Raw genomic sequence first — 22,395 nt, forward strand, 5'->3', positions numbered from 1 at the left:
ATAAGGGTAGCAGTACTATGCCTTGGCATCCTTACTTCTCACTGTTGCTTTTCAAGATGCTGCCATCAGAGCTAGGAAGTTGGAAAGAAGGTGATGTTGCCTTATACATTGAAAAAGTATATACTTGGATTGAGGTTGACATAGAAATAGGAGACAGACTTGCTAAGAACCCCTGGGTACGGATAAAAGGGGCAAAAAACAAAGATCATGTCATGGTAGGAGTCTATTACAGACTACCTACCCAGGAAGAAAATGCGGATGAGGCCTTTTTTAAAACTACAGGTTGAACCTAGCTGGGACAATCCTGAACAAGGGGATTTGCCAGACCAGGGGTGGTCCCTCCCCCCCTGGCCTGTGCTGCCATCAGGTTAGGGCTCCAGCCTGCCCCTGCAGCTGCCCCAGCCCACCAGGGCTCTCTAGATGCTGTCAGCCCTGCTGCTCCCAGGCCTGGAGCACCACAGCCAGAGCTCCACAGACAGGGCTGGAGGTCTGCAGCTGCCAGGCTTGGCAACTGGGACACAGCTCTGCAGCCGCCTCAATCCGCAGCTGTGCAGCCAGGGCTGGGGCAAAGGGCCAGGGAAGAGCTCCCTGGCTGCTGCTGGGACCAAAACTCCCCGCTGTGCCAGACTACAGTTGTTGCGGAACCAGGGAGTGCCAGTTAAGGGAGGTACAACCTGTAATAAATATATCCAAAGCACGTGACTTGGTGATGAGGGGGGACTTCAACTACCTACACATCTGTTGGGAAAATAACACAGCGGGGCAGAGATTATCCCACAAAATTCTTGAAATATATGGGTGAATTTTTTATTTCAGAAGGTGAAGAAAGTTACTGGGAGAGGAAGCTGTCCTAGATTAGATTTGGCAAATAGAGAGGAACTAGTGGAGAATTTTAAAGTGGAAGGCAGCTTGGATGAAAGTGATCATGAAATGGAGGAGTCCATGCCTCTAAGGAATGACAGGAGAGAGAACAGGAAAAAAAAATAAGTATAGACAACGCCAAAGAGGCATTATAAAGGGCATAAGAGCAAACTATTCCACTGCGTATGAAAGAAGGAAGCAAGGCAAGAGACCAAACTGACTTAACCAGGAGATCTTCAATGATCTAAAGAAAAAAAAATGTTAATTAAAATTTAAGAGTGCTACAAAAAAAAATGGAAACAAGGTCAAATTACAAAGGACGAATATAAATGAACACCACAAATAAGTAGGGAAACTTAGAATGGCCAAAGCACAAAATGTCTCTAGCTAGTTAGTTCTCAAAGGGTAACAAGAAAACATTCTACAAATACATCAGAAGCAAAAGAAAGACCAAGGAAGGGCTCATTATGCATCAAAGACGGAATAACATAAAAAGTGGAAACAGCAGAGGTGCTTACTGAATTCTTTGTTTCGGTTATCACCAAAAACATTGGTAGCAACTGGATGCTTAACAGTGAATCCCCTTGAAAATAGGTAGGCACAGAAGCTAAAATAGGGAAAGAACAAGTTCAAAATTACTTAGACAACTTAGAGGTCTTCAAGTCACCAGGTCCCAATGAAATGCATCCTAGAATATTCAAGGAGCTGACTGAGGAGATGAGAGCCATTATATTTGAAAAGTCATCAAAGACTGAAGAAATTCCAGAAAACTGGAAAAGGGCATATATAATGACCATCTGTAAAAAGGGAAATAAGGACAACCCAGGAAATTACAAACCAGTGGAACCAGGAAGAATAAGAGAGCAAATAATTAAGGAATACATTTGTAAACATCTAGAAAATAATGAGGTGACTAGTAACCGTCAGCATGGATCCATAAAAAACAAATGATGTCAAACCAACCTGATAGCTTTCTTTGATAGGATAACAAGCCTTGTGTATAAGCAGGAAGCAACAGATGCATTATATCTAGATTTAGTAAGGCATTTGATACAGTATCACATGACCTTCTCAGTAACAAAATGAGGAAATATAACCTAGATGGAGCTACTCTAAAGGTTAGATAACCATTCCCAGAGAACACTTATCAATGGTACACAATCATGCTGAACGAGCATAACAAGTGGATTTCCATAGGAATCCACTTTGGGTCCAGTTCTATTCAATATCTTCATCAATGATTTAGATAATAACATAGATAGTACACTGATAAAATGTGCAGGTATCAGGTTTGGAGGAGCTGCAAATTCTTTGGAAGGTAGGATTATAATTCAAAATTATCTGGACAAGCTGGAGAAATGGTTTGAGGTAAACAGGATAAAATTAAATAAGGACATATGCAAAATACTCCAATCAACTGCACACATACAAAATGGAAATTGACTATCTAGGAAAGAATATCATGGAAAGACATTTAAAGGTTATAGGGGACCACAAGCTAAATGTGAGTCAGTGTGACACTGTTGCAAAAAAAGCAAAAAAGCAAAAAAAGCAAATTTTGGATGTATTAACCGGAGTTCAGTAAGCAAGACACGAGAAGTAATTATTCTGATGTACTCCGTGTTGATTAGGCCTCTGCTGGAGTATTATATCCGGTTCTGGGCACTACATTTCAGGAAAGACATGGACAAATAGGAGAAGGTCCAGAGAAGAGCAACAAAAATTACTGAAGGCCTAGAAAAAGAGGAAGACTGAAAGATCTGTGTTTGTTTAGTCTGGAAAAGAGAAGACTGAGGGGGACATGGCAACAGCTTTCTAAGTACCTAAAAGGTTTTTACAAGGAGGAAGGAGAAAAAAAAATATTCTTGTCTCTCGATAGAACAAGCATCAATGGGCTTAAATTGCAGCCAAGCAATGTATAGGTTGGACATCAGGTAAAACTTCCTGTAAGGGTGGTTAAATGCTGTATTAAATTGCCTAGCAAGGTTGTAGAATCTCCATCATTGCAGATTTTTGAGAGCAGGTTAGACGAACACCAGTCAATGGTGTAGGTACTGCTTGGTCCTGCCATGACTGCAGGGGATTGTACCTGATGACCTCTCGAGGTTCCGTCCAGTTCTATGAGTTTATGATTCTAAGCTTTCATATAACTGCTAGGCATCTTTTTAGTTTAACCTGAAGTACATCAAATCTGCATAGAAATATACTGTGACAGCAGAAGTACCTATCCTAGGATGTATGCATTTTATATTAAGAGACAATTTAGGTCTAATTCAGAACAATGAACTTGAACTCAAACCAAAACAGCTCAAAGCCTATACTTCCAGTGAAACTAGTGAAAGCATTAAAAAATGTACCCAGTCTACCATTTTTATTATCTGCCAGGTTTCCCTAGACATGACCAAAGCAGACCGAGTTTGTTTCTTCTTAAACTGCTTAAACACATTAACACCCATCCCTATCCTTATTGGGGCTGTTGGATCACCAAGTAATGTGTTCTACAAGTGAAAGATTGATCATCATCTTATGCTACCCTTCTTCCTATACTAATACCAGGTGTTACCTGAGTGAATAGATGCACCCTTATTGACAGTATGAACTGTAAGACATGCTATTTAAAGTTTCAGAAATGAAAAAAGCAGCCACTACTACTTTATGGTCTTGGCATAACTTGGCCTGCTCAGAAATGACATACATAACCAGATGGGGAAGATTCACCGATTCAGGAAGAAAAGAAAATGTTTCCAGTTTCTGAACCCTTCCCTGAGATGGGGAATCACACCATTCCAAATGTGCGCGCGCACAATTCACTGAGATGGGAATCTAAGAACTATTAACGACAAGTGAGACATTTTCAGGCCTGTTTCCATCTGCATCCTATAGAGACTTTGCTTTATCTCCATGTCTGTTCATTCAGGCAATGAGTTTAATATTAGTAGATATGCTGCTATCACCACCACTTTGGATGAGGCCCTATACTGTAAACAAAGGGTCACAAATCTGAGTGATCGCTGGTAATGTCAGACACTTGGAACAGTAGACATATTTTCTTCCCTCAGACTTCAATATATCAACCTAAATGCCACACCTCAACCCAAAGACCCAGCCCTGAGCCCTCTCCACCAACATAGCTCCCTATTAGACTCCACACTCCAACCCTAAGCCACCTTCTGCACCCCAACTCCCACCCACATCCCACCCCTATTTCCTGCCCTGGGCCCACTCCCACAATCCAAAGCCCCTGGATTCAGTTTGGGGCCCCATCCTGAACTCCAAACACTGTGTCCCCAGCCCCAGCCCAGAGCCCATACCCCCAGCTGGAACCTTTACCCCCCCCCCAAATCTGGCCCCCTGCCCATGCTGAACCCCTCAGCCTCACCCACACCACAGATCATCTATGTGCAGAATTAATTTTATGTGCACCAATATGGAGGTGATGTGTCGCACATCCTCTCCATATGGGTGCACAAACAAAATTAGTTCCACACATGGACAAAAAAATTAGAGGGAACACTATCTCTGTTAGGGTCCAGCATCCCAACACAGAACGTACCCAACAATATTCCCTCTATTCTTGTCCAGCCATATGTGGAATGCATTTTTATGTATAGCAAGATATGTGAAAATGTGCACAAGTAGAAACAAAACACCTAGTTATGGGCACTTTGCTAATCAGCTTGAAAGCATATGAATTTCTCCTGAGCAGCCACACAAATTCACAGCTTACAGTAACATTGGTACCAATATTTTCCTCCAAGGAGCAGAATAAGGTTCCCGCACATCACCAAAGGAAGAGCTCGTGGAGGTTGGAATTCTCTGGGACTTGAGAGGGGAGAAAAATAATGCTTTAAGTATGGAGTCTGCACAAACCTTGTGTACACAGTGGTCATTCCCTACTGTAAGGTTTCCCCTCTGCAAAAAGCAGTAGTCTGGGAAAGCAAATGGACACGCCTATGCCATCACAAAGTTCCTGTGTAGAAACAATACTTGCAAGAGATGGATTGAATTCAAAGCAGAGGTATTCAAATTGTGAGGCACAATGAGATTATCAAGGAGAAAAGAGGATGTGACTAGTGCTGGGGAGAACCTGGTGCTAAGCAAAGTTTTAAAAGAAGCTGATGTATAAGGTTGCAGCACCATTCAGGTTGGTCCACTTGCCCCTTTCACTGTAGCCAAGCAATGAGGGATATAGGAGCTTCTGATGCCTGATATGAGCTTGATCTCCAGTCCCACCCATCCTGACTTTCCCTCCTCATTGAGTAAGGGCTTGCTCTTCAGGCCCATGCCTGGCAGATACAAATATATCTAAACAAAAACATGATGCTTGTGATAATTGCTAACATTCATAGAAAATGCTATCACCTAACCCAGTACTCCGATCTCCACATTTAACTAGTTTAAATTGTAAGCCCTTAACACACTGCTGTATTTTAAAACACAGCGGCTGTGTCTACACTGGGCCACTTATTCCAGAAAAGCAGCCGCTTTTCCCGGAATAAGCTGCGAGCTGTCTACACTGGTCCCTTGAATTTCCGGAAAAGCAGTGACGATTTACTGTAAGAAATCAGCTGCTTTTCCGGAAAAACTATGCTGCTCCCGCTCGGGCAAAAGTCCTTTGTCTGGAAAACTGTTCTGGAAAAGGGCCAGTGTAGACAGCACAGTAGTCTTTTCCGCAAAAAAGCCCCAATCGCAAAAATGACGATCGGGGCTTTTTTCCAGAAAAGCGCGTCTACATTGGCCACGGACGCTTTTCCAGAAAAAGGGCTTTTCCGGAAAAGCATCCTGCCAATGTAGACGCTCTTTTTCTGGAAATACTTATAATGGAAAACTGTTCCGTTTTAACCATTTCCGGAAAAAGGTGCCAGTGTAGACACAGTCAGTGAGGGGGGAAAAAAAAGGGAAAATGGAAAGTTAATTTGTCCATTCAAGAGTTTTGAAAATTAATGAAAATTAATGAACTGTTATGCCTTTCCCACCTTTACTTGTAACCAGAAGACGTACCTGGCATTGCTTGGGTCCTTAACTCAATTTGTGTTTTTTTTGGGGGGGGTGAGGGGGGAGAAAATCAAATAAAAACGTACATACTTCATTTAAATCATTGTTCTGGGGTGGGGGTAGGAATGATGGGTTCAGTATGCAAGCTGCTGTGTGGCAAGAAGACTGTCCCATCCCTCGCTCACAGCAATAGCTTAGGGCCAGGGGAGAAGTGACTGTCCATGGCTACTGCAGCTCCCACAGGCTCAGGAGGGGGAGAGGTGCATGACCCCTGGCTTGGGCAGGTCCAGGTTCATCTGCCCTCTGTGCTTCCCAACCAAATTGAGGAATGCAGCAAACTGTGCACTTTCCCCTGACCAAGGGAAAACAGACAGCAATGTTCCTATATGAATTGGAGGGGATTTCAGCACCCCTATAAAAAGACACCTGGTATTGGGAGGCTCCCACAGCTAGCCCTTTTCACCTGTCTGGTGATTCTGTCTTTTTTCCTGTATAGTTTTATGAGAAAATCCCATTCCAGGAACATCCCATTTTCTTGGCACAACCAAACCCTTACTTGCTTTAAATTATGGTGAGAGGAAGCTGCACACTAAATTTAGTGGTCCTAGCTCTTACATTTAGAAGGAGATCTTGAATAGACAGAGACAATCAAAAATATATAGTAGATTATTAAACTGGTCAGAGGATAAATTATCACACTAAAGTTTTTCTTGGATAAACTTTGATTTACATTTTATTTGCTCCCTTTAACTGGCTTTATTCACCACATCATTTTTATAGTTAATATCTAGTAGTCCAGGTGTTGTTTCTCAACAATATTACCACCAGTAGCAGCCAAAGAAAGAACTACCATTGAACCTATTTAGTCCAGCACTTTCTGGTCTGGCAACATCCGTTGTCTGGCATGATTTCAGTTACTAGATGTCTATTTATCATGAGCATGAACAAGTTACCCACAGTCCCATAAAGTTTGTGCAGAGCCACCAGTCCTGGCTCTCAGTGTTCTGTACTGTTATTTAGCTCTAATTTATCCTAAATGTCTTCTGAGAACCCCGTAAGCAGTGGCCGTGTTGGTAATGTTGCTAGACAATATTGACCTCCCGTGGTTCGGCAAATTCTCTGCTTTGGCACACGCCAGATCCAGAGGGTGCCGGACTAGAGAGGTTCAACCTGCTGCTGGAGTTTTACCCTCTTACCTAACCAAGCTAAGAGCAAGATTCTCACATGGGGTGTTTCAAATGCTAAGAGTTGCCTGTCTAAGCTAGAGTTCTACTATTACTAGTAGTACTGGAGTTGCATTCATGATAAGCAGTTAAAAAAATCCCCTTTAAATGTTTAACACAGATAAGTGGCTTTTTGCTTCCAAAATCAATTTGCCAGAGCAAGCAGAGTACAAGCCTGCTAAGAGACATTTACACAGTCCACGTGGCCACAAACAAGAAAGACATTAAATGCTGAACTTATCACCACAAAAATATGTAAGACAAGGTCAAGGACAGAAAGCACAGTAAAACTAAAAACTGTGGGTAAAAAGCTATAACTTTAACTGAAAACCTATATGTCATAGAAAAACATACCACTCCATCAGCAATCTTCCAGTCTGTGACACTCTCATATTTCTGTAGTTGCTTTTCAAACAGTTGTGCTATGGCTCGATGGACAAGTTCATACTGCTCCTATTGTATGCATGTTAAAAATTATGATTAATGTACAAGACTCTTTTAAAAAAAGGGCACAACAAAGTCCAAGTCTACCCTACAGAAAAATATACCTTGGTCTGCACCGCAGAATGTCTTTGTGTCCTCATTTCTTGTATTAAATTGAATACATTGAACTCTTCCGGTATTTTCTGAAATACAGGGTGAAGTTATGTTATTTTCTATAAAACAATAGATCATGAACATAGTGATTTAAAATATGTCAGACCAATTTTTCAAGTAACTACCACAGCATGCCTTACTTCCTTTTTAGAAAGCTGACCCATTCCCTCCATGAAAATAAATCTTACTCGAGTCATTTAGAGCAACAATTCCTTCATAACTGGTATTTAGAACTATTTCACTGAAGGATCACACAAATATTTTGGAGATTGATTCTGAAAATGAGACACTCTTGGTAGAAGCATCTGACACACTGCCATTATGGCAACCTATCATCATAGCTCTTTGCTTAATGATGAACCTAAAAATCTCAATGGGAAATATAAAAACAGGTAACTGCAGAGTGACTAAGATGCTATAAGAAATCCTTTCAGAAAAAATGAGTAAACACACTCTGCAGTGTATTTGTAGACACTGAAAAATATAATCTATGTAATTAATTCAAGAATCAGCACTTCAGATCAGCATTTTGGTCAATGTACTCAAAACTAAGTACTATTTGCATTTTATTGTTTGTCATTTTACCTTAATATACTTAGATTCTGAGACTGGATAGGTTTGGGGTTTTGTTTTGTTGATGTAAGAAAAAGTGCTTTCATAAGTCGTCTAAAGCCAATTTTTAATATACTTCAAACATTTGAAATTTCTGATTCAGTTACTTCTCAGCAAGTTAGAAATTTAATTTTAATCACTGGTATAAAATATGACCTAATTCTACAGTAAGTTATATTACTATAAATCTTCCTTACCCCAGCTTTTAGCAAATTCCATGTATAATCTATGGCACAGATGGCTCCAGTTCTTCCACACCCTGCACTATGGACATAAACAGTTACTCAGTTTTTTGACAACGATTAAGTTACTTTATGTCAGTTTTATAGACTTAATATTTTCATTTTTACAAAATCAAGGTAAAATATCACTACCTACTTAATATGTAAGTCCTCAAATATCTTTGTTAAGCCAGCTCTTAATGTATTTAAACCATGACTATTTTATTGCAAGTATTATGTTTACCTAGCCAACAAAAGAAATGATTTAGTAGAACGTGAAGTATTTTTTCCTGTTCTATATAGTAAAATAATACTACGTAACTGATCTAACAGTTCAAGCACTATAGGATGGCTATGTAGAGGAAAAGACAATATAAAAACTTTACACTTTACATTTATTTTCTTGATAACCTGGTAACACATGCTTTGTGTTGCTTCCTAATCAATGGAACTGACCATCTTTGAAACGATGTTCTCCTTTGAAAAGTGATGAAAAATGGAATAATAGATTTCCATGTGTAAAATGGAATAATAGATTTCCATGTGTATTCTGTCCTAAAATGATTTCTATACCAAGTGTGCTCAGTTTACAAGAGACTTATTTTATACTGAACTCAAAACACAAACTTAGTTTTCTTCCCTACCATGCTTCATAAGCAATAATTAATTTATTATTAAAAGCCTATGCATCTTCATTACATTGATGCAACTGGTTGAAACTTAGTTAGCACTTCTGTTGATGCTCAAGTAGAAGATGCAATTTCACTCTCTCAGCACTAAATAGGACTAAAAAATAGTAAAAACTCTGTCACTAATGTTGGTTGACAACTGAATACACAAAGATAGCACATCTGCTAAATAAAGAGCACGGTTATCATTTCCAAGTAGAAACACACTTGTATACCAGAAAGCATCCCCAAAAGGTTTACAGAATTAACCCCTCCTATATAATTTACATAAACACTGATCACAATCAAAGGCGTGTTCAAAGAATTATATTTAAAGCTGCAAAGTCAATGGTCATATCTATACTTAGGGTTAATTCTCTCCCAATGTACAAAAGAGATTGGAATTCATATATCTATATCTATATCGATATCGATATCGATATCGATATAGATATAAATAAAAGAGAGAAAGAGAGAAAGAAAGAAAGAGAGAAAGAGAGAAAGAGAGAATATTTTTATTATAGCAGTATATTATTTTATTATTATACCACTATCATAAGTTTTAAAGAAAAAAATGTACTAGAGCTTGATAATAAGGCTCCTAAGTAGCATTTTCATTAAAATGAAGAGTATTAAAGGGAATCCAAATCATACAGATTTATTAATCATAACCTAGTAGATAATATAATTAAATACATACCCTTTAGATATTGCAAGAAGAGTTTAAATTTTGTGGGTCAATAAAGTAAATGTTTGAGTCCTCCAAGAGGTACTGCAACAGCAGCTACAGAGCTGCTGTGGTCTAGGATGTAGGGCTTCAAATATCCAGTTTTTTTGTCAGTGGGGGAGGGAAATTTTCACACTTTTGGGAAGTTCAAATGTTTAGATAGGTGATTTTATCTTTGCTTTTTCTGGTATATTCATTGCTTCTTTAGCATTTATTCTTTTAAGAAATACAATGACAATTGCATAAGCCTCAATTTTATATTATGCTTAATCCTGCACAGATTTAGAAGTCATTCATCAGAGCAACCCAGAACTATTACAATTAATGGATTTGCTAAATGAACACTACTGTAGTCTCATCAACAAGGCAAGAAACTTTACTTGTATATTAAATAAGACTTACTGTTCTGAATTTCAAGCAGATTTGACATTTACATTTAGTGTTTATTTTATGCATCAATGCACTGGCTAAGCAAATAATTTTAGATTTCACAGCATAGCAGAGTTTGTTGATCCTAATCTATCTATTGCATGCTATGAAAATGTATAGGAACATTCTTACTAGGGATGTCACCAAGTAGTTAATGACTAGATTAACTGATAAGCCTATGCTTATTAATTAATCATTTGGACTATTCGCATTCCCCCCAGCTTGCTGCCTCTGTATCAGAGGCAGCAAGTGGGGAAAAGGAGGAAACAGGAACTGGTGGGAGAGGAGCCGGCTTAAAAGCCGGTTCCCCCCCAGCACTGGCTCCACAGTGTTGCCTGCCTCCCCTCCCTCATGCTGCTGACTATCAGAGGCAGCATCGTGGGGGTGAGGAGACGGGGGAGGGGAGGCTGCCGCAAAGCAGTCTCTGCCCATGGTGGGCCACAGCTTGCTAGAGGCTGGTCCCCAACAGAAGCCCCTGTCCATGGGGGATCCGAGCTCCCCACAAAGGCTAGAGCTGCCTCTGTCCACAGGGAACTCGGACCACCCACTTCTCCCCAGCAGCTCTATCTCTGCAGATCTCGTGTCCCCCCCCCCCCCCCCCGACCATGCAATGGTGTTGCTGTATCACGGTCCACGAGGGAAGCTGGTTTTTAAACTAGCTTCACTCATGGACTGGCTCTCAGGAGTAGGACTGAAGAACATTTGGCTGCCAGTCCCATCCCTGGGGACTACACAAGTGTCGGCTAACCACTAAGAATTCATGCAGTTAGTCAACTATTCTATTCTTCGATATCCAACATCCCTTGATTGATATTACTTGATAATAAATATTATTTTTGTAACCATTTTGCTATACATTTCTTTGGCTGTGTTTTGCTTTGCAATAGCACTGCAAAATCAAAAAGTCAGCCTATAACAAGTTGCATGTTTTAATCTGTAATGGTGCTGTAGCCCATGCCAAAAGGGAGGGTTAAAAGCAGGCCAGAGAAAGCCTGTGCAAACCTGGCCAATCATGGCAAGGAGCAGTCAGCAAATCAAGGCCAGGCAGGGTCCTATAAAAGGCTGCATAGCTGAGGGGAGCTCAAAGTCATCATGACCAGCAAGGGAGAAGGAACTGTGCACCAGTAGCAGGGAACCAGCAGCACCTTGTACAGAGAAGTGCTGGGAAAACTCAGGGGAGCTGAAGAAAAGCTCCAGCCTGATACCCTGCCACAAGAGTGTGACATTTACAGATTGCAGTTTGCCCGAAGCAAAAGGGCTAGACTTTGGGGCCACAGTTGGCCACTCAGGTGTTTATGCGGACTCAGGACTGTCAGTATCACCGAAAAGGTGAAGAACCAAGTAGTGGGCACTGCTAGACGACAGTGTCCTGAAGCAGAAACTGCAGACCAAGGGATGCATACAAGTTAACAAATGCATAAAGACCTATTACTTCTTAGCACTTTGTCCGTAAGACATTCTAATACTTCACCTTAGAAACAGCTTTGGCCTTAGTCCTTCACTTGAAGATAGAGATGGCAACCATGGGCTGCATTTTAAGACTATGTAAGGGTATGTCTACACTACCCCGCTAGTTCGAACTAGCGGGGGTAATGTAGTCATCCGCAGTTGCAAATGAAGCCCGGGATTTGAATTTCCCGGGCTTCATTTGCATGAAGCCGGCCGGCGCCATTTTTAAATGCCGGCTAGTTCGGACCCCGTGCCGCGCGGCTACACACGGCACAGACTAGCTAGTTCGGATTAGGCTTCTAATCCGAACTAGCTGTACACCTCAAGAAGCCTAATCCGAACCAGCTAGTCCGTGCCGCGCGGCTACACGCAGCACGGGGTCCGAACTAGCTGGCATTTAAAAATGGCGCCGGCCAGCTTCATGCAAATGAAGCCCGAGAAATTCAAATCCCGGGCTTCATTTGCAACTGCAGATGACTACATTACCCCCGCTAGTTTGAACTAGCGCGGTAGTGTAGACATACCCCAAGTGTTCACTTAGCCATATATTAATGTATACATAATCCTGAATACTGTCTAGAATGATACGGTCTAACAGCGAGCTAAAAGAGTACCATTTCAAAATTAAATACACACATGTAATTCTTGTACCAAACATACAACTTCAAAGAAATATTAAATATTTTTGGTACCTGCAGTGTATACAAATAGGCACATCTTCATGCTCCTGGTATTCTCTCATTAGGCTGATCATGTCCAGAATAGAATCAAAAGATGAAGGAACATCATGATCAGGCCAGTTCACATAATGAAACTGATACACCCTACGAGTTTCCTAAGGGAAAAAAATTGATTACAATTGAATTTGTATAAATATATCATCTGCATGATTTATTTTCTGACCAAAAGACTTTCACTGAAAAGACAGCAGATGCTGCATTTAGACAGAGTGAATGGGAAATATTAGACAACATGAAGTAAGATTAAGGGATGAGCAAGACAAGCACAACAGTAGATAAAACAGACGTGGTACTCGGGCTAATATGGAAAATCATGATCTCCAATTTTGTTTTAAAAAAGTCATAGATTTCATGTTTTTTTTCCCTGTATAAAGTAAAACTTGTAATCTTAAATTAGGTAAAAATAAGTATTAATTAACAAATTTGTTTAACCCAGTGATTTTCAAAACTTTTTTATGTTTGCAGACCCCTAAAAATTTCAAATAGAGGTGCACATAGTCTGCAGGACCCCAGTGGTCTGTGGACCACAAGCTGAAAACCACTGGTGTAAGCGGTGGGTTTCTAGCGGAGTGCCCCAGGGTTCGGTTCTAGGACCGGTTTTGTTCAATATCTTTATTAATGACCTGGATTAGGGGATAGATTGCACCCTCAGCAGCTGCGTCTAGACTGCCAAGTTTTTCCGCAAAAGCAGCTGCTAATGTAAGATTGTCAGTGTTCTTGCACAAATACTATGATGTTCCCGCTCAGTGATAAGCCCTCTTGCGCAAATGCTTTTGCACAAGAGGGCCAGTGTAGACAGGTAAAAGCTGTTTTGTGCAAAAAAGCCCCGATGGCGAAAATGGCAATTGGAGCTTTCTTGTGCAAAACCACGTCAAGATTGGCACGGACGCTTTTCAGCAAAAAGTGCTTTTGCGCAAAAGCGTCTGTGCCAATCTAGACGCTCTTTTCCGCAAATGCTTTTAATGAAAAAACTTTTCCATTAAAAGCATTTGTGGAAAATCATGGCAGTCTAGACACAGCCAGCAAGTTTACGGGATGACACTAAGCTAGGGGGAGAGGTAGATATGCTTGAGGGCAGAGATAGGGTCCAGAGTGACTTAGACAAATTGGAGGATTGGGCCACAAGAAATCTGATGAGGTTCAATAAGGACAAGTGCAGAGTCCCGCACTTGAGATGGAAGAATCTCAAGCATAGTTACAAGCTGGGGATCAACCGGTTAAATAGTAGTTCTGCAGAAAAGGACCTGGGGGTTACAGTGGATGAGAAGCTGGATATGAGTCAACAGTGTGCCCTTGTAGCCAAGAAGGCTAATGCATATTAGGTTGCATTAAGAGGAGCACTGCCAGCAGATCCAGAGAGGTCATTATTCCCCTTTATTCGGCTCTGGTGAGGCCACATCTAGAGATAGTGTGTCCAGTTTCTGGGCCCCCCACTACAAAAAGGATGTGGACGCATTGGAGAGGATCCAGTGGAGGGCAACCGAACTTATTAGGGGGATGGAGCATATGACTTATGAGAAGAGGATAAGGGAGTTGGGTCAGTTTAGTCTGCAGAAGCGAAGAGTGAGGGGGGATTTGATAGCAGCCTTAAACTTCCTGAAGAGAGGTTCCAAAGAGGATGGAGAAAGGCTGTTCTCAGTAGTGGGAGATGGCAGAACAAGGAGCAAGGGTCTCAAGTTGTGGTGGGAGAGGTCCAGGTTGGATATTAGGAAAAACTATTTCACTAGGAGGGTAGTGAAGCACTGGAATGGGTTACCTAGGGAAGTAGTGGAGTCTCCATCACTAGAGGTGTTTAAGTCTCGGCTTGACAAAGCCCTGGCCATGTTCATTTAGTTGGGATTGGTCCTGCCTAGAGCAGGGGGTTGGACTTGATGACCTTCTGAGGTCTCTTCCAGCTCTATGGTTCTATGATTCTAAGCCCATTGTTGCAAAAAGGAGCTACAGGAAACGACAGGCCACAGAGTAACTCAGATGTACAGACCTCAGTTTTTGTTGGACCTACAAAAACAATATAGCTAAGAAAGATTCTATTCTGTCTTGTACATCTTGCCTACAAAGCATTTATGAACTGTGGAGATGTTCAAAGAAGGGAAGACCCAGAATGACATTCAAATCCCAAGTCTCAGAGGGCTAGCCATATTAGACTGTACCTGCAAAAACAATGAGGAGTCCAGTGGCATCATAAAGATGCATCTGACCAAGTGGTTCTTACCCAAAGCCAAATAAATCTGTTAGTGTATAGGTGCCACAGGACTCCTCATTCAATTCCCAGGAAGAGCATGCAGGATTGGCAGAAAAACAGTTTGTAAACTCATGCTTTTGATGAGTGTATCATCATGAACTAAAACAAAGATAGTAATCTAACAAGCAAGAGTGCTCAGTGTAACTTTTTAAAAAAAAATTATTAGAGAATTAGATGCTCATGTTCAGGAAAAAAAATCCCTTTATTGACCAAACAGGTTATGTACAAGTAGGAAGCTTCCCCAAAATAAGCTGTCAATGTGTCCCAATGATTTTGTCCTAGAGAGACCAATTATCTCGGGGAAAAGTTGATTCAATCTATAAACTGATGGGAACTGGATAATTCCCATAAGCTTCCTGGTGCAGGGAGAGGGTTAGCAAGCACCAACTGTGACTGTTTTGGTACTACTGTTATTGTGACATAGTGGACAGGAGTCTCAAGGGAACTAAACTGGGACTGCAGACTTGATAGGTCAAACAGTTTGATGCAAACTGAGGAACAAGCTAAAATTCATCAAGAATAAACCTGAATTATCCAGTTCCCATATGGTTCAATTGTTAAAGAGAATAACCTGCTCTTCATTTCTTTAAAAATTCTTCAAATGTAACAATGCACAGAGGGCACCGCAGAAAAATGTAAGGAACAATTCATACATATACCACAATATACACAAAGTCCTTCTGAGCCTATTTAGTGGGGGTAGCCAAAAAACATTGCTAAGAAACAGAAAATTTAGGATGCTTTATAGATTACCAAGCCATAGGAAGGCATGACAAACAAAATAAACTGATACATGAACAGTGTGTACTGTTGTAAGCTTTTTTTCTGAACAACTATCTGAAATGGTTGAGATCTCAGCTATTTTTAGGGACAGGAAATGCCTTTAAGTGAGAATATCTGACCAAGCACAAGACCATAGCTTGTAACATTCATTTAGTAACACTGCTTATCACTACAAACCCCAGCCTGGATAGTTACGTACCTTACCAACACTGTTTCAAGCTAGTTATGTTTATTATTGCTGGCCACCTGACTAGAAGCGTAAGTGGCCCTCCCCAGCTCTGAGCTATAAATTTGCCCTTAAGAAATATAATTCTGAAGAAAAGGGTCAATTCCTGCATTGTTAAATAGTTATTTTGTAAGTGAGCTTGATTTCTTTTAGCAAAAAGACAAAAGAACTTCCAATACTTATTACCATGACCAGGTCTGAATGCTAAGCTATTCTAATTTCTAAATGCAACAAGGAGTTATATAATAAAATTATACAAGAGCTCTTATTCCATTAAAACAAATGAAAATATTTAAACCCTTTGTTTTTCATAGAATTACTGTGAGTGTGTACAAGAATTCTCAAACTACAGGCAGTCCCTGAGTTACGCGGATCCGACTTATGTCAGATCCACAGTTACGAATGGGGCTTTTCTCGCCCCGGAGGACGGGAGCGGCAGGACACCCAGATGGACCGCGGTCCCGCCGCCCGCGTCCTCCGGGACGAGAAAAGCTGCTCCGTGTCTCCCTGGTCTGCTGGGGGTGTAGCCCCCCCAGCAGACCAGGGAGACGGGGAGCAAAGCCGCCGAGGACGCCGGCAGCGGGACAGCCGTAGCGCGTCTGGGCTGTCCCGCTGCCCGCGGCTTTGCTCCGCGTCTCCCTGGTCTTCTGGGGGGGGCGGGGGGGCGGAGCGCAGCTAGTGCACCCCCCCCCCGCCCCCAAGCAGACCAGGCTTTTTTCCGGACGCCTGTGGTAGACCAGCTGGGGCACTGCCGGTTGGTCCCGCAGCGCCGCTCTGGGCGCTACTGGACCAACCCGGCAGCACCCCAGCTGCTCTGCCCCAGGCGTCCTGATTCAGCCACTGCTGGTCAGTTTCAGCAGCGGCTGACTTGGGGACGCCTGGGGCAGAGCAGCTGGGGTGCTGCTGGGTTGCTCCAGTAGCGCCGAGGAGCGGCGCTACTGGAGCAACCCAGCTGCTCTGCCCCAGGTGTCCCTAAGTCAGCCGCTGCTGAAACTGACCAGCGGCTGACTACAGGAAGCCCGAGGCAGAGTTGCTCTGCCCAGGGCTTCCTGGAATCAGCCGCTGATCAGTATCAGCAGCGGCTGACTTGGGGACGCCTGGGGTTCTTAAGTTGAATCTGTATGTAAGTCGGAACTGGCGTCCAGATTCAGCCTGTTGAAACTGATTAGCGGCTGATTCCAGGAAGCCCCTAGGCAGAGCAACTCTGCCTCAGGCTTCCTGTAGTCAGCTGCTGGTCAGTTTCAGCAGCGGCTGAATCTGGATGCCAGTTCCGACTTACATACAGATTCAACTTAAGAACAAACCTACAGTCCCTATCTTGTACGTAACCCGGGGACTGCCTGTATTAATGGAACTTAAATATTTTACAATAATTTAAGTTCTCCTCTTGCCAGCATTTTATTCAAGAAAAGGTTACTCACCCTGTGGAGTAACTGACATTGAGATGTGTGTTCCTATGAGTGCTCCACATTAGATGTGGCATCTCCCCGTGCTCAGGATTAGAGATCTTCATCAGCAGTGCCTATCAGACTCCACATTCACATCACTGGAGCAGTCCGACCCACCTCCATTTCATTTCCTCCCACTCAGGGAATGTATTTCACTCTTCCCCTTCTCTCCCAGTCCCTGCATGCCTCCCTTAAACAGCTCCAGCCCCTTCACAGCTGTCTGGTGCGAGGAGGCGGGGGTAGCAAGCACAGAAATGCTGGAGCTCCTGTTTACTCAGGAGCTCCAGCAGGAGGCGCTTTCCCCCTCTGGCCAGGTCTCCTGCACCCCTCTCCCACATTCAGGAGAGGAATCAGGCTGCAGAGGAGGCTGGGGGAAGCTTTTAAAGCAGCCCCTGGGACCTCCTGCAGCGTTTCACAGCCACTAGATCCCCCTCCAAGAGCTGGATTAAATTGTTTGGTGGGCCAGAAGCAGCCTGCAGGCCAGGGGTTCCCTACTTCTGACATAAGGGTTGCAATTTTGCTTACTCATTGCTTTGAAGTGATGGCAACAAGGAAAGCTGTTTTCTTTCATAGATGCACATAAAAACAGGTTGCCATTGGTTCAAAATAGAGGTTTAATCAGAGGATGTAAGAGGAGGACAAAGTCCTCCATGACTCCAAGGAGTCATCAAGTTTCAAAGATTTTGGAGATCCTTCAGAAAGAATGTTATGAATAGATATGAGACACAGATTGACTATGAGGCAGTAAAAAAAATAGTGATTGCTACAAAGTGTACGGATATGCAAGTGCTGGATAACTCTTGTTTATCGACTAGCATGTAGTCCAAGGTAAGTGCTAGTGGAACGTGTGCTGCTTTGGCTGAGTGGAAAGAGTAACAGTACTGAAATCTAGTTCATTTGTGAATGTAAGCTTATCTAGTCATGTGAAGGCCTGCTATTTGAAAAGTTTGGTCTGTGCCCAAAACATGCTGGAAGCCAGGCTTTCAGATTGAGCATCTAGGCATTGGAATAGAGGAGGTGTCCAGCAAAAGGAGCTGTGACATTGGGTAGAGAGAGATCAGTTGGCATACCATCATGTGGAGAAGGTACATATAGCAGACATGCCATGGCCATGACAGAGCTATGACATGAACTCAGTCCTCCTGTATTTTGCACATTTCTCAGAATAGGAGGGACAGGCACAAAAGACAGATGTGTCTCATATTACGAGGAATGCATCTCCTATATACTCATGTCCCAGAGGGCAGTGGATGTTGTGCTGTGTGGCAAAGGGAGTCTATAATAGGGGTAATCCCATCAGTTAAAGATGGACTGATCCAGTTACCACTTGTAATCATGGAAGACGTTGCTGCTTAGTGTATCCATGAAGGTGTCTTGGTGTTCAGAGAAGTACACTGCTGAATTGATGCCATTGTGTTGGAAACACCAGTTCTCCAGTTTAACTGCATCTGCTCACAAAGAGTGGGACTTTGCTCCACCTTGCCTATACCAGGATTTGAAAAACTTGGTAAGTGGATATGTGCCTCATGACCACATCATTTGTGATGGATCAGAAAGTGGTGTCTGCAAAGTCTCATGAAGCTTCATGATTGTGAGAGCTAGAAGGTATCACCTTCCAATATTATATACTGGAATTACTCTTTCTTGACCTCTGGAAGGTCATGGCACAGTTCCTCCAACTTAAAATATTTTATGTAACTGTACTTAGTCATATCAGCTTTGTAGTTGAAGATTTTAAATTGGAGGAGGGCTGATAAATATGCTTTGTGTCCAAATAAGTCCAATACATTTCCAATCCCTATCTGGATAATTAACATTGTCTTGGTAGCGAACACCGCCTCCTTGCACTGCATTGGCCACGAAAGAATCCAGGTTAGGACATGAAAATACAAATTCTGCACCCTTTATCAGAACATTTTTTGCTTTTGGCATGTTTGCAGGTCAGAGAGATGGATTCAGGGGTCTGCGAGATCAGCTCTACACAGTTGATAGCATTGATTCTTAGTGAGATTCTGGAAGAAGAGGACATAAGCAATTTATACAGCTGGTCCTTGACCTCCTCCAAAGGAATTTACAGGGACTCTGCAATCCTGCAAAATGAATCCTGAAAATGCCTGAAGTCACTGACAGATGGCGATATGGATCTTAATGATAACCTGCTAAGGGTGAGACTGCTGGTTACAGTTAACCAGTGGAGACTGGAGCAGCCCCTCTGGCCTGTGCAGGCAGGGGCTGCTCCAGCCCTAAGGGGCCCACCACAAGCAGGGTGTGCTCCAGCCTGGCTAGAGCAGGTGCTAACTATGGTGGGCCCAGCCCTAGCACACAGCAAGTGCTCCAACCGAGCTGGAGACACCTATGACCATGGCAGAGCTGGGAGGAGGGATCCTGCTCCAGCCTGGCTGCCCCATTTAATCAGTTACACAGTTAAACTTAACATTCAACCAATTAACTAATGAAATGGGAATTTACATCCCTAGTAGGAGATGGAGGCATGACACCCTCATCAGGGGAGGAGGAGAAGGGAAAAAATGGTGACGCCTCCTCCTATTATTCCTCCTCTTCAAATTAGTACCAAAAGTTTCTTATGCCAGAGGTCAAGAAACTGATGGAGGAGAAAGAGCTATGGGTCTCAGTCTTTGCTCCCTCGGAGGGTTTCCCAAACTATTCCCAGTACTTGGCACGAGGCCAGTGTACAGCAAATGAAACACATGTCTCTATCCAACGTAGTCCATGCCAAGATAGTGGACCATACCGGGATAGCAAGATAATTAAGGTGAACAGATATGATTTGCCTGGTATATGAGGGAGTGATATGGGGATACGGGGGTACTATCCTCCGTGGAGAAAGAGAGAAGCACTGAGTTTGGGGAGAAGGGATTGGAGGGCAGGGAGGAGAAGGTGACATTGAAAGTAGAGACTTAGGAGTATCCGATACCAGGCAAGTCTTCAGGGTATCTAAAGTTTTGTGGAAGAGAAAAAAAGCATGTTCAGACAAATATATGGTTTGATATCAAACGAAGGATGTATTCCTGTGAAGTGTCTATAGATGATGCAAGAGATTTGTCTGGTGCCAATGATTTTCATGGTACTGACAATTTTAATGATGCCATGGGCTTGCTTGGGACTAACAGTTTAATTGCTGCTGCTAAGTGTGCTGGTACACACATTTTTTGGGACCAAAGTTCATGAAAACTCATGCCCCAAAACTGGAAAATGGTGCAGAGGATTGGAGATCTACTTGTCTAGGATCCTCAAGACCATTTCTTTGTGTTTTATCCCAGACCAAAGCAAGTAGAAAAGGAACTGTGGGCTGTCAGACAATGCTATTATTTATACACATTTCCAGTGCAAGGGGAAGAGGCGGTGAGGTATACATGTGTATCCCCTTTTAGATGATGCTGAGGCAACAGACATCAGTCACAGCGAGTGCTGTCTCACCTTCATATGGAGCACCCATCGGGACATCCCTTGAAGAACAACATAGCTTTATTTCACAAAAAAGTGATGGCAATTCTTAAGGATTAACATTCATAACTTCCAAATAAACTAACATGAAAATATATCAGTATTAATAACTGGTGTTCACACTAAACATTAATTGTAAGAACTTAAGTATCAGGAATAATACTCGTAAGATTCTTATTCTAACCAATGAAATAGATCTTGAAAGTGCAATTTTAGTAATGCTACCGTTGATAAGTTTTTCCATGGCAGAAAGAGTGCTTTGAGCACTGATTTTATTTCTATTTTGAGCTTTGACTGCATCCTCTAAATCCCACAGACTTCAACTGACAAAAACAAAGTGACACGCAAAAGCAGGAAGGTCAGCACCTACTAAACAAAAGCTAAAAGCATCTATTAGATGAACCAAAAATATTTTCAGAGGCCATGTCAGTAAGATTTTGAAGTGCAGATGGAAATTTTATTCGTTCTATGTTGTTAAGTCTTAAGCTAGACTGAAGAACTGCATCATTTTTACATTAAACAGAGATAACAAGGCAAGTGGATATAACTGGGCATTAAAATATTTCAAACAAAACATCACGAAGAACTCTCAGGCTAATAAATAATCTATAGAGTGGGCAGTCAGATAAGTTTGTCAGAAGCACAATTATAATCAATGAAAAAGATCACACTTTAAAAGGCAGTAAAAAGGTTGGCGGGACCAAAAAGCTTCTTTTACTCCTACAGATTAGCTGAATATCTGATCCACAAGTTTAGTGTAAACAGCATATCTTCAGGGACCTTTAACAATACAGGGTCAGAACTTCATCTGGTATAATTTTGTTGATGAACACTACTAAATAAATGTCCCAAAGATTTGATTAACCACAAAAGCACTACCATAAGAACAGGTAATATGCTAAAATATAGCATGAACCTTTTGTTTGTTGTAATTAAATTATTCATAATCCTTACAAACTTGGTAATGTACATAAACACAGAATCAAGATAATTATTAGTGACTTGATTTTTCTGTATATTTCCATGATTATTTACCACCAGATCTTTGATCTTAAATCATACAAGATTAAGACTAACAACATGGAACAAAAATTGTCTATTTGAGCAACTGTCCAGAGTGGGAAAACCTGAAAAGTTTTTAACTACTTACGTTTTGAAATTCAAGTGATAGTGTTCTAATATAGTAATCTGTCCTTGCTTGTTCAGCTTCCTAAAGAGGAGGAAACATTTGTGAGTGGATAGGAATTTAATATACCACAAATTAGATATAAATCTCAAAATTGATTCTCTACAGTAGCACATGAACAAAATCATTCACTTTTTGGCAATTTAAGACTCACCTGAAGTGTCAGTGTAAAAGCCATCTATCTGCCGTGTAGGATGTTTAACCATTTTTAAATGAAAGAAGATTTGGGGTTAAACAAATCAGTTAAGATCTTACCCAAAGGCTACCCTATTTAGAAATGAAATTTCCCCATAAAATTAAGCTGTCACCAAATTCTGTCACATCTCTCTACCATATTTCCAAGTTATGTCCCTGTAGCTTGAGTCTAAGGTTTCTCAAGCCTCCCTGTCTTCTAACTTACCTCCTTCAATTCATCCCTCCTTGTTGTGCACTCAGATCATGTTTCTCCCCTACCTGAATTGCTCCATCACGTATTCAAATTTAAGGGTTTTTTCCCTTCCACCATTGGACACAGTTCAGTCCC

At 41.9% G+C, this 22,395-nt stretch overlaps 1 protein-coding gene across 3 annotated transcripts in view; it reads right to left on the minus strand.

Moving 5' to 3' along the window:
- PTPN12 (protein tyrosine phosphatase non-receptor type 12) overlaps nt 1–22,395 on the minus strand; it is a 153,689-nt gene that overhangs the window by 68,350 nt on the left and 62,944 nt on the right. For all 3 annotated transcript variants that reach the window (XR_012903327.1, XM_075926702.1, XM_075926692.1), the window contains exons 7-11: nt 21,837–21,896; nt 12,475–12,617; nt 8,486–8,552; nt 7,628–7,705; nt 7,434–7,532 (exon numbers count right to left, since the gene is read on the minus strand). Coding sequence is in view for 2 of the 3 variants with exons in the window: in XM_075926702.1 (XP_075782817.1) it covers nt 7,434–7,532; nt 7,628–7,705; nt 8,486–8,552; nt 12,475–12,617; nt 21,837–21,896 (447 nt within the window). In the remaining variant the exon portion in view is untranslated. The remainder of the gene's footprint in view (nt 1–7,433; nt 7,533–7,627; nt 7,706–8,485; nt 8,553–12,474; nt 12,618–21,836; nt 21,897–22,395) is intronic.

The sequence above is a fragment of the Pelodiscus sinensis genome, chromosome 1 (genome assembly GCF_049634645.1).
Source record: "Pelodiscus sinensis isolate JC-2024 chromosome 1, ASM4963464v1, whole genome shotgun sequence".
NCBI lineage: Eukaryota > Metazoa > Chordata > Testudines > Trionychidae > Pelodiscus > Pelodiscus sinensis.